At 40.8% G+C, this 12,884-nt stretch overlaps 2 protein-coding genes across 4 annotated transcripts in view; one reads left to right on the forward strand and one right to left on the reverse strand.

Moving 5' to 3' along the window:
* Positions 1 to 8,275, forward strand: dpp7 (dipeptidyl-peptidase 7). Its single transcript, XM_020469891.2, has 13 exons — positions 1 to 202; positions 525 to 654; positions 763 to 902; positions 1,267 to 1,430; positions 1,807 to 1,942; positions 2,135 to 2,216; positions 3,002 to 3,168; positions 3,274 to 3,334; positions 3,634 to 3,752; positions 3,880 to 4,036; positions 5,980 to 6,044; positions 7,872 to 7,942; positions 8,099 to 8,275. Exons 1-13 carry the CDS (start codon positions 119 to 121, stop codon positions 8,208 to 8,210), a joined length of 1,488 nt encoding a protein of 495 aa, XP_020325480.1. The 5' UTR covers positions 1 to 118; the 3' UTR covers positions 8,211 to 8,275.
* Positions 8,227 to 12,884, reverse strand: part of man1b1b (mannosidase, alpha, class 1B, member 1b) — a 15,015-nt gene continuing 10,357 nt past the window's right edge. For all 3 annotated transcript variants that reach the window (XM_020469908.2, XM_031818914.1, XM_031818913.1), the window contains one exon: positions 8,227 to 12,695. In XM_020469908.2, the coding sequence (XP_020325497.1) occupies positions 12,489 to 12,695 (207 nt within the window). In that variant the 3' untranslated portion in view covers positions 8,227 to 12,488. The remainder of the gene's footprint in view (positions 12,696 to 12,884) is intronic.

The raw sequence follows: 12,884 nt of genomic DNA on the forward strand, positions 1-12,884 counted from the left end.
GCCTGGGTTCAGAGGTCAATAAACAAAATCAGCTGTTAGGAAGCTATGTCATGTGATTTACACAATTAACATTTCGAAACAGTTATTTACAGAGGCTTTCACCAACAGCCTTTTGAATATGACAAATTGGGGTTTTATTTGCGTTGTTGTCTTGCTCTCCCGCTACTCTGAGACGCAGGGACTTACACACAGCCGTTTTCAGGTAATCTTTTTACCCAGACGTTCAAAGTGTTCACTGTTACTGGGGTTTACTAATGTCTGTTTCATGGCTGGTAGTATGTCTAGCTAACTATAGTTATTTTATGCAAGAGCAACCATTGCATTTCTTAAACGATGTTCATAGTTACCAAATTATATTCGTAGTACACGTGTTCATAGTTATGGCTAAGACTGTTCATAATGGCTAAGACTAGAGAGACTGCTGATATTTCATTCACTCTAGCATGTTTATGATCTCAGATGTTACAATATAGTCATATCAGGTTTGTTTCTCTGAACATTTCATGCTTTTACATTATTTTTAGGTCAAGAATCATGGGTACAGCACTGACCCAAAACCCCAGTTTAAAGAGAAATACTTTCCCCAAATAATGGACCACTTCAACTTCAACAGTATGGGCAATGGAACCTATGAGCAACGGTACCTAATCACAGGTGAACATCCATTGCTATTGCTATTTTGCACACTTTGTGCTGGTCTCTCTTATTCAGTCCAACTTGCATGCTCACTTTTGACTGTTGCCATACTCTGTGTCCTTTTAGATGAGTACTGGAAGAGCGGTTCTGGACCCATCTTCTTCTACACAGGAAATGAGGGAGACATCTGGGAGTTTGCCCTGAACTCTGGATTCATCACAGAGCTGGCAGCACAGCAAAGAGCTCTGGTCATATTTGCTGAGCATGTAAGAAGAGGCCATAATGTGTCACATGTTCATGTTGAAGCTTGTGATCGTGACAGAACTGGGGAAGTTACTCAACCGTATCACAGAAATAGGCTGGCCTCGTATTCACAAAGCGTCTCAGAGTAGGATTGCTGATCTAGGATAATATTGTATGGACAGATCCTAGATCAGCACTCCTACTTTGAGACGCTTTATGGATTCAGACACTAGGCTCAGATCAGTTCTCTGTTATGGTTGTTTTCATACCAGACTACAGAATGTCCTTGAACAGAGCAGTCAAACACTCAAGTAGAGCTGTTAGCTATAACATGATGCATACAGTTACCTTGAATGTTTGATTCATGTTACACTTTTCTCTCCACAGAGATACTATGGCAAATCACTCCCATTTGGCCAGGACTCGTTCAACATCCCAGAGGTTGGGTTACTGACGGTAGAACAGGCCCTAGCAGACTATGCTATCATGATCACAGAACTGAAACAGCAGCTAGGAGCCTCCGCATGTCCAGTCATTGTCTTTGGTGGAAGGTAAGAGCTTTATTACAGGCAATTGGAAACCAAATGTCTATTGAATGATTTCAGTATTGGTTTCAGTGATCTGAAATCTGTCATTTGTATTATTTGTAGCTAAATGCAAGTTCCAATAAGGTCCAATATTCCAATATGTTTCATTAAAAATGTTACAAAGCAAACTCTATGCTTTTAGATAAAAAATTTATTGTGGTTCCAAATGTCTTTTCCCACAATGAAGGCATAATATTTTCTTTACATATCCAATTAATTCCCAATTCTGTTCTTCCAAAGTATCAGACAGAATCTCAATGAGACAATGACATCATCAACTTCAGTAGAGATAAGAGGCCAGTCTCTCATACAAAGGTTGTCTTCTCTCTCTCGCCTTCAGTTATGGAGGAATGTTGTCAGTCTACATGAGACTGAGGTACCCAAACATTGTAGCAGGGGCTCTGGCTGCCAGCGCTCCCATCCTGTCTACTGCAGGGATGGGGGAATCAAAACAGTTTTTCCAGGATGTCACATCTGTAAGTTCAGATGTACAGTAGATAGTCTCACATTAGCTGGTCTATTTTGTCTCTTGATTGTAGTGACCAACATTCTAGATTTTCTACATTCTTGATTTTTACATTTCTCTGTTAACATTACCACATTTTTGTGTGTGTGTGTGTGTGTGTGTGTGTGTGTGTGTGTGTGTGTGTGTGTGTGTGTGTGTGTAGGATTTTGAGAACTATGCCCCAGAGTGTAGGGATGCTGTAAGAGGGGCGTTCCAGAGGCTGCAAGACTTGGCTCAAATAGAAGGTAAAGTCTGCATGTGTAGCAAATAGGGATCTGTGAAACTCACTCCTCAACCTGAAGTGTCTCTACTTGCGCTGCTGAATAGCTAGCTTTTCTGTGGCACGACTTAATATGCTTTAGATTGGCGGTCACGTGTGTTTGCGAGGCAGAGGTCCTCGGTTCGAGCCTTGGTATGTGCCGAATCAGGAGGAAGCGATATTAGCTAAGAAAGCAGCGTGGCATCCTTTACACATGCACCGGAGTGCCGAGTCTAGGTCCAAAAGGCTTCTCAACAGATTCTACCCCCAAGCCATAAGAGTCCTGAACAGCTAATCAAATGGCTACCCAGACTATTTGCATCCCCACCCCCATGTTTTTTACGTGCTGATATTCTGTTTATCTATGCATAGTCACTTTAACTCTACCTAAATGTACATATTACCTCAGCTAACCAGTGTATATGGACTTGCTATTGTTATTTTACTGTTGTTGTTGAAATTATTTGTTACTTTTTATTTTTATTTCTTATGTTTTACTTAACACATATTTTTCTTAACTGCATTGTTGGTTAAGCGCTTGTAAGTGGGCATTTCACTGTAAGGGCTACTACACCTGTTGTATTTGGCACATGTAACAAATAGAATTTGATAAGCCTCCGTAGAAATGGGTTCATCATTTGAATGTGCCTTTACAAAGTATTACTGTCATCACTGATACGTATAAGGTTGTATGTCACTGTAAAAGCACTGTGATTTTCCATCATTACAGTAATGCTCGTCGTCTCCTTTTGCATGTTTGTCCGACATCAGACTATGGCCGTATCCAGTCAGCGTTCTCCCTGTGCAAGACTCCATCCTCGTATAAGGACATCCACCAGCTGAATGGGCTCTTACGTAATGCCTTCACACTCATGGCCATGCTGGACTACCCCTACAGCACCCACTTCATGGGTAGCATGCCTGCCAACCCAGTCAAGGTACTGTTACTCACAGATAACAACTCTTTGGGATTTCACCTCTTCTATGTTGTTCAACCCATACTATGTTTGTGATGAACTAAGAAGATAACTCTGTGCTTGTAGGTGGCCTGTGACACCATGTTGGGTGGAGCTGATTTGCTGCATGCCCTAAAAGACACTGCAGGTAAGTAGGTGAGAGCGCTGCCCAGTAAGTTCTCCATGAGTCCTGGGGTTCTGCCAGTTGACTTTTGTGTCATTGAGGCATTTCATATCAGTTTCCACTAGATGGTGCTCCTCCTACACATCCTCCAGCTGCTCCTCAGGCAGAATCATTATAAACCATATACCCAATCAACCCAGAAATCCCTTTATTATTGATGCTCTGTATCGCAGGTGCTCACAATTCCATATGAAGATGCAATGTTAGGTCTACCAGCAACTGGCATGTTGTAATATGTAGTTGATGTAATGCCAAATCTACAGGAATAGTGTACAACTCTACAGGAGATCTGACCTGCTTTGACCTCTACACCCTGTATGTGGAATGTGCTGACCCAACTGGCTGTGGACTGGGCTTCAATAGCCTGGCCTGGGACTACCAGGTACAGTATACATCACCAAGCTATTACCATTTGTTCTTTGCTCATCAAGTTGGAAAACTAAGCAGAGCTACTGAAAATGGAATAATTATGGAAATGTTTTCACAAAGACTGATGTCTTCTCTTTCAGGCCTGCACAGAGATTGAGATGTGCTATGAGAGCAACAATGTGAGTGACATGTTCCCTCTTATGCCCTTCACTGAGAAACAGAGGGAACAATACTGCTCCAAGCGCTGGGGGGTGATCCCCCGACCTGGCTGGCTCAAAACCCAATTTTGGGGTGATGGTAAGAGCTGCCCCCCTAATCACCACAGCTACAGATGCTAACTGCAGTGGGGCAAAAAAGTATTTAGTCAGCCACCAATTGTGCAAGTTCTCCCACTTAAAAAGATGAGCGAGGCCTGTAATTTGTATCATATGTACACTTCTACTATGACAGACAAAATGAGAAAAAAAATTTAAGGAAATCACATTGTACGATTTTTAATGAATTTATTTGCAAATTATGGTGGAAAATAAGTATTTGGTCAATAACAAAGTTTATCTCAATACTTTGTTATATACCCTTTGTTGGCAATGACAGAAGTCAAACGTTTTCTGTAAGTCTTCACAAGGTTTTCACACACTGTTGCTGGTATTTTGGCCCATTCCTCCATGCAGATCTCCTCTAGAGCAGTGATGTTTTGGGGCTGTTGCTGGGAAACACGGACTTTCAACTCCCTCCAAAGATGTTATATGGGGTTGAGATCTGGAGACTGGCTAGGCCAATCCAGGACCTTGAAATGCTTCTTACGAAGCCACTCCTTTGTTGCCTGGGCGGTGTGTTTGGGATCATTGTCATGCTGAAAGACCCAGCCACGTTTCATCTTCAATGCCCTTGCTGATGGAAGGAGGTTTTCACTCAAAATACATGGCCCCATTCATCCTTTCCTTTACACGGATCAGTCGTCCTGGTCCCTTTGCAGAAAAACAGCCCCAAAGCATGATGTTTCCACCTCCATGCTTCGCAGTCGGTATGGTGTTCTTTGGATGCAACTCAGCATACTTTGTCCTCCAAACATGTTGAGTTGAGTTTTTACCAAATTTTGGTTTCATCTGACCATATGACATTCTCCCAATCTTCTTCTGGATCATCCAAATGCTCTCTAGCAAACTTCAGACGGGCCTGGACATGTACTGGCTTAAGCAGGGGGACACGTCTGGCACTGCAGGATGAGTCCCTGGCGGCGTAGTGTGTTACTGATGGTAGGCTTTGTTACTTTGGTCCCAGCTCTCTGCAGGTCATTCACTAGGTCCCCCTGTGTGGTTCTGGGATTTTTGCTCACCTTTCTTGTGATCATTTTGACCCCACGGGGTGAGATCTTGCGTGGAGCCCCAGATCGAGGGAGATTATCAGTAGTCTTGTATGTCTTCCATTTCCTAATAATTGCTCCCACAGTTGACTTCTTCAAACCAAGCTGCTTACCTATTGCAGATTCAGTCTTCCCAGCCTGGTGCAGGTCTACAATTTTGTTTCTGGTGTCCTTTGACAACACTTTGGTCTTGGCCATAGTGGAGTTTGGAGTGTGACTGTTTGAGGTTGTGGACAGGTGTCTTTTATACTGATAAGTTCAAACAGGTGCCATTAATACAGGTAACAAGTGGAGGACAGAGGAGCCTCTTAAAGAAGTTGTTACAGGTCTGTGAGAGCCAGAAATCTTGCTTGTTTGTAGGTGACCAAATACTTATTTTCCACCATAATTTGCAAAGAAATTCATTAAAAATCCTACAATGTGATTTTTCTGGATTCTTTTTCTCATTTTGTCTGTCATAGTTGAAGTGTACCTATGATGAAAATTACAGGCCTCTCTCATCTTTTTAAGTGGGAAAACTTGCACAATTGGTGGCTGACTAAATACTTCTTTGCCCCACTGTATGTACACCTTAAATAATTGACTTTGTTAGTGTGCTACTTTGCTCATCTGAAATTCCCATACAGTACACAGGGCTTGTTTCTTGAACCCTTATTACCATTTAGCAGATGCTTTTATCCAAAGCGACTTAATTATGCATGCATACATTTCTTGTATGAGTGGCCCCAGCGGGCATCAAACCATACAATCCTGGCATTACAAGCTCTATCAATGTAGCCATACAGGGCCACTTCTCTCTAGGGCCACCCTTGTCTGCTTGATATTTCCATAGTTTCCTCAGTGATGTTTGTTCTTTGTTTCTGGTTGTCTCGATCAGCCCTCTCCACGGCCAGCAACATAATTTTCTCCAATGGAGATCTGGACCCATGGGCAAATGGAGGGGTAAGATCTGAATTAGAGGTCGACCGATTAATGGGAATGGCCGATTAATTAGGGCCGATTTCAAGTTTTCATAACAATCGGAAATCGGTATTTTTGGGAGCCGATTTCCAATAAAAAAAAAAGAATAATTATACCTTTATTTAACTAGGAAAGTCAGTTAACACATTCTTATTTTCAATGACGGTCTAGGAACGGTGGGTTAACTGCCTTGTTCAGGGGCAGAACGACAGATTTTCACCATGTCAGCTCAGGGGATTCAATCTTGCAACCGCACAGTTAACTAGTCCAACGCTCTAACCATTGCACTCCACGAGTAGCCTGCCTGTTACACGAATGCAGTAGACGCCAAGGTAAATTGCTAGCTAGCATTAAACTTATCTTATAAAAAACTATCAATCATAATCACTAGTTATAACTACTAATCCAGTTTAGCAGGCAATATTAACCAGGTGAACTTGTGTCATTTCTCTTGCGTTCATTGCACGCAGAGTCAGGGTATATGCAACAGTTTGGGCTGCCTGCGAACTAATTTGCCAGAATTTTATGTAATTATGACATAACATTGAAGGTTGTGCAATGTAACAAGAATATTTAGACTTAGGGATGCCACCCGTTAGATAAAATACCGAACGGTTCCGTATTTCACTGAAATAATAAACGTTTTGTTTTCGAAATGATAGTTCCGGATTCGACCATATGAATGACCAAAGGCTTGTATATCTGTGTGTTATGTTATAATTAAGTCTGATTTGATAGAGCAGTCTGACTGAGCAGCAGCAGGCCCGTAATCATTCATTCAAACAGGCACTTTCGTGCATTTTGCCAGCAGCTCTTCGCAAAAACAGCGCTGTTTATGACTTCAAGCCTATCAGCCTAGTTAGCTGGGTGTGCGCTAATATCGTTTCAAACGTCACTCGCTTTTAGATTTGGCGGCTTTTGTGGAGCGATGAGTAACGATGCTTCAAGTGTTCCTGCTTCGAGCCCAGGGGGACGGAAGCTATACTGTTGCTGGCAATACTATTTTAACCTTTATTTAACCAGGCAAGTCAGTTAAGAACAAATTCTTATTTTCAATGACGGCCTAGAAACAGTGGGTTAACTGCCTGTTCAGGGGCAGAACGACAGATTTGTACCTTGTCAGCTCGGGGGTTTGAACTTGCAACCTTCCGGTTACTAGTCCAACGCTCTAGTGAACATATAAGAACATCCAATAGTCAAAGGTATATGAAATACAAATGGTATAGAGAGAAATAGTCCTATAAATACTATATTAACTTCAACCTAAAACCTCTTACCTTGGAATATTGAAGTCTCATGTTAAAAGGAGCCACCAACTTTCTCATGTTCTGAGCAAGGAACTTAAACGTTAGCTTTTTTACATGGCACACATTTTTACATGGCACATATTACTTTCTTCTCCAACACTTTGGTTTTGCATGATTTATTTGAGGCTAAATTGATTTTGATGTATTATGTTAATTGTCATTATTATAAATAAAAATCGGTATCAACTTTTTTGGGCCTCCAATAATCGGTATTGAAAAATCATAATCGGTCGACCTCTAATCTGACTCAAATGTATTTGAGTGCTACTTTTCTAAACCCTCACATTGTAAATGCTATTCATCAGTGGCTGTGTTTACACAGGCAGCCTAATTCTGATATTTTTGCCACTAGTTGGTCTTTTGACCAATCACATCAGATCTTTTTCTTATCTGATTGGTCAAAAGACCAATAAGTGGAAACAATTATCATAATTGGCTGCCTGTCTAAACATAGCCAGTGATACATTCAGTCTGTCTAACTTGTAAGATTCATGTTCTGTAGGTGAGAAAGTCCTTGAGCTCATCACTGATTGCAATCAACATCTCAGAGGGGGCTCACCATTTGGACCTGAGGTGAGAGAACTTATGATTAGAAATTTCACTTGACTTTCTTCCACTCAACTACTGTAAATTCACACAGTATACAATTATTTGTGCTATAATATTAGTCTCTTATACAGTATCACCACATGGGAATGGCTGCATTTCAACGCTAATGTTATTTCACAGAGAGGCCAATGATGCTGATCCGGCATCCGTTATAAAGGCCCGTAAGATGGAGTCCGACACCATCGCTCAGTGGGTGAAAATGGAGAGGAAATGCCTTCAACGTGGATTTTAATGATTGACAGTTGTAAAAGGTTGTTCAATAAAGTATTTTAATCTTGACATTTATACAAATTTAAAGCAGGTCCATAGTTTTATTGTAAACCAAGTGACATTGTGGCACATTTTGTAATTTCATGATTTAGACAGTTTTGTAGACCCAGAACCAAACACTGGTCCCATTAGCCCCCAGCTCTTGGTTTAGCATGTTCATTCCCAAGTTGAAAAACAGTTCAGTCGACATGGGTGTACTACTTTCCAGCTGAGTCACTGATGTTGCAGGGTCATAACACACAAGGTGTCCCAAAATACACAGTATTGCAAATGACACAGGCGCATAGTTTCATTGAAATGCAGATTCTCACCAATTTGATATTGATTGCAAATGTCTACAAAATTGCAATAAAAATGATTAAATCAGATCTGCTTTGGCCGACATCAGCATAGGTGTTGTTTTGGTGGTGTCAGGTGGAACTGCACTAGAGCTGTCAAATCCACAAGCGGCTTCTGGCATTGCCTAAATCGGACGTCGCATTAAGTGAAAGCCCATACAGCCTTGTTTACAAGTTGAAACACGGGCATGTGAGATGTAATCTACACCTCCATTAGGCTGCTAAAAATCCTAATTTTGTTGAATGATTTTCAATTGCAGTGTTTCTTTATAGCCTACACTTTCTTGGTCTGAATTTCTAACAGGAGTAGGGCGGGTGTGGCTTTGTGAATGATCAAGGCAGCTGCTCACCAATTTGACACCTCGGACATGCCAAAACATCAGCTATCGCCGGTTAACACAATCTGATTGAATCTAGGCCTTATTTTCCCTTGAGGTTCCAGTTGGGTAGGCTTATTTCATATGGTATTAGTGGTTTGAAATAAAAGTTCTCCACAGCTTGTGGGCTGAGTGAGTCAGAACAGCTGGATTTAATCCATATCGTGGCAGATTCGTGCTAAAATGTAAAGGTCATTTGTGATTGAGCCGACATGCAGCGATTACGTGAATGCGGTCTCCACGAATGTGGTAACATTGCCTTTAAATTTCTACCGTGCTATAAGACGGATCTTCCACGATACGGATTGAATCCAGCCCTTAACCATGACAATATCTCTGACCTTGGTTAACAGAGAGTAGGCAGCAGCTGACTTCAGATGCTGTATCAAAATCTCCCAATAGCATCATTTACATTGTTATAAAATAGGGAAATGGCTTATTGTCATTCTTAACAGAATGATGAATGTAGAATAATTCCAGATTCCAGTTATTTTAATAACTAGGATATCTTTGGTGTAGAAAAGTTTAGGATCCAGCTGAAGGATTTTTAAAAAAGGAATCAGAAATGAGCAGCAGTATATATTAACTGAGCAGAGATGTGAAAAAGGGATCGGAAGCAGAGCCCTTAGTTTCATGATATATACTGTAAGTCTATACACAGTGAGAGTTATGGAAGTATACCCAGCAAATGGTTGGACAGTTGGAAAATGACATTCCTTATTTCAAAATCACACCATGATTATGTAACAAATACACATCTTTGCACAACTATTCACATCAACTATGTACATTTCAATAACAAAACATGAATATGTCCAAAGAGTTTCATAATGTTGTCCAGAGCAACGTTGAAGGCACAAGTGAAACACTAAAGGAGGGGACAGCTGAACATTGAAACGGGGAAGAAAACTACATTTCACACTTAAGATGTTGAGTTTGGTCTCAATAGAATCTGAGTGAAAGTGTACATCATAACATTCAATATAGCTATTTACAGGAATGATGGTGAAGTATAGGATCTACAGCCCAGGGCCCTGTTTCCCAAAAGCATGTTAAGGCTAAGTTCATCGTTAGGATCCTATGGTTTTAACGAACTTAACATGCTTTTAGGAAACCAGGACCAGTTCTACTGCTACTCCAGTTTCTGTGGCATAATCCACATTTACAATTCAGTCTATCCAGATATAGTATAACACACTACAAATCAATTCAAATTATATGGACTAAATTCAGCTTAATCTCACAAATATATTTGTATAACTAAACTACCCAAGTGTTCACACTAGCTTGCCCTAATTTGATGCCACACAACAGGAATGATGACAAATAAAAAAATAGGAAAACTGACATTCTTTAAAGATAATAGCAGCGGAGTCAGTCAAACTCAAGGAAATTCAACAATAAGTGCTTGTTGTCCCCATACACAAAAAGGTGCACAGTATGCAAGTAAACTAGATTGTTCTATGCCTGACATGATTTTAACATTAAATATTGTTTTATATAAATAATTTCTTAAGAATGTGATTGAGAAACTGGAGAGTGACATGATCCAGGGACACAGGAAGTTTCATCCCAATGCTATGTCATTTCCTGTAAAGCCCATTAATGTGTCACCTCCACTTCCTCTTGGACTTCTGCCTAAGACAGCTTGGAGTTCAGTCACACTCATCCCATTCTCTAGTGTTGGTGGACAAAATAACCACAATTAGCCAACTACACAGGTTGGCTGGCTCATGTTTTCCACTCTTCCTTCAGAGTAAACAACTCATTATCAGAGGACAGACAGACTCCGCACCAGCAATGTGGTGAGAACAGAGAACATTTTAAATAAATATCAAGGCTACTGTGCCTCTCTCTCACCCTAGCACTGCTGTCATTCCACCATGGCTATTACAATCATTTAACAAACAATTACGGCCTTTTTATTTTAAATTTGCCATTTTTCCAGAGTTTTGCAGTTGTGAGAGGGTAAACCAACCCAAACTTGAGTCACAGATATATCAAAATGAGCAATGAGATATCTTGGTGTTAGCCAAGCCCTGAGCTGTGATGTATTTCTGTATCTACACTACTGTTCAAAAAGGTTGGGGTCACTTAGAAATGTCCTTGTTTTTGTTTAAATAACAGCACATTTTTTGTCCATTAAAATAACAAATTGATCAGAAGTACAGTCTAGACATTGTTAATGTTGTAAATTACTATTGTAGCTGGAAATGGCAAATTCTTTATGAAATATCTACATAAACGTACAGAGGCCCATTATCAGCAACCATCACTCCTGTGTTCCAATGGATTAGCTAACACAACGTGCCAAGTTTTTAAAACACTCTTATGCAATTATGTTAACACAGCTATAAAAATGTTGTGCTTATTAAAAGAAGCAATAAACCTGGCCTTCTTTAGACTAGTTGAGCATTCCTGGTTCGATTACAGGCGCAAAATGGCCAGAAACAAAACACTTTCTGAAACTCATCAGTCCAATCTTGTTCTGAGAAATGAAGGCTATTCCATGCGAGAAACTGCCAAGAAACTGAAGATCTAACACAACGCTGTGTACAACTACCACCTTCACAGAACAGCGCAAACTGGCTCTAACCAGAATAGAAAAAGGAGTGGGATGCCCCGTTGCACAACTGAGCAAGAGGACAAGTACATTAGAGTGTCTAGTTTGAGAAAGACGCCTCAAGTCCTCAACTGGCAGCTTCATTAAATAGTACCCGCAAAACACCAGTCTCAACGCCAACAGTGAATAGGCAACTCCGGGATGCTGGCCTACTAGGAGGAGGTCCTCTGTCCAGTGTCTGTGTTCTTTTGCCCATCTTAATCTTTTCTTTTTATTGGCCAGTCTGAGATACGGCTTTTTCTTTGCAACTCTGCCTATAAAGGCCTTCATCCCGGAGTCACCTCTTCACTGTTGTACACCTATGCAGCTGTACATAGTCCATCGGTAAATAGCCCACCCAATTTACCTACCTCATCCCCATACTGTTTTTATTTATTTAATTTTCTGCTCTTTTGCACACCAGTATCTCTACCTGCACATGACCATCTGATAATTTATCACACCAGTGTTAATCTGCTAAATTGTAATTATTTGCCTACCTCACATGCCTTTTGCACACAAATGTTTATAGACTCTTTTTTTTCTTTCTTTCTACTGTGTTATTGACTTGTTTGTTTACTCCATGTGTAACTCGGTTGTTGTCTGTTCACACTGCTATGCTTTATCTTGGCCAGGTCGCAGTTGTAAATGAGAACTTGTTCTCAACTAGCCTACCTGGTTAAATAAAAGGTGAAATAAAAAAATAAAAATAAAAATGTAGATATTCCATAAAAATAAATTGTCCGTTTCCAGCTACAATAGTCATTTACAACATTAACAATGTCTACACTGTATTTCTGATCAATTTGATGTTAATTTAAATGGACAAAAAAAATCTTTTCCTTAAAACAAGGACATTTCTAAGTGACCCCAGACTTCTGAACGGTAGTGCATGGATCCCGTTGACTTGGCTGGTGTATCGCTCACTCAGCAGAAGGCCAGATGGGCAGGGGGTGGGCCTCTGTGTTGAACACATACTTGTCCAGACTGACCAGCTCCGGGTCATCTGAGAACAGCAGGTAGAAGTACTTGAGAGTCTCCCCCAGGAAGAAACTCTCCATCTTGTCCCGGGGGCTGGGGTACTCTGGGTCCCGGACGTTGTTGATAGATGTGTAGCCACCAGTAGAAACCTGAAGGGAGACAGACCAATATAACACACGCTATAAGAGAAGGATCTGTAATCTCTGGGGAAATACTCACTTAATAACCACATACTGAATATCTCATTGCATTTCTCTGTAGCCTGATTTCAGATCAGTTTGTGCCCTCTTGCCAACTCCTATGGTCCTTGTCACGTCAAACAGATCTGAGACCAGGCT

The sequence above is a fragment of the Oncorhynchus kisutch genome, linkage group LG3 (assembly GCF_002021735.2).
Source record: "Oncorhynchus kisutch isolate 150728-3 linkage group LG3, Okis_V2, whole genome shotgun sequence".
In the NCBI taxonomy this organism is placed as follows: domain Eukaryota; kingdom Metazoa; phylum Chordata; class Actinopteri; order Salmoniformes; family Salmonidae; genus Oncorhynchus; species Oncorhynchus kisutch.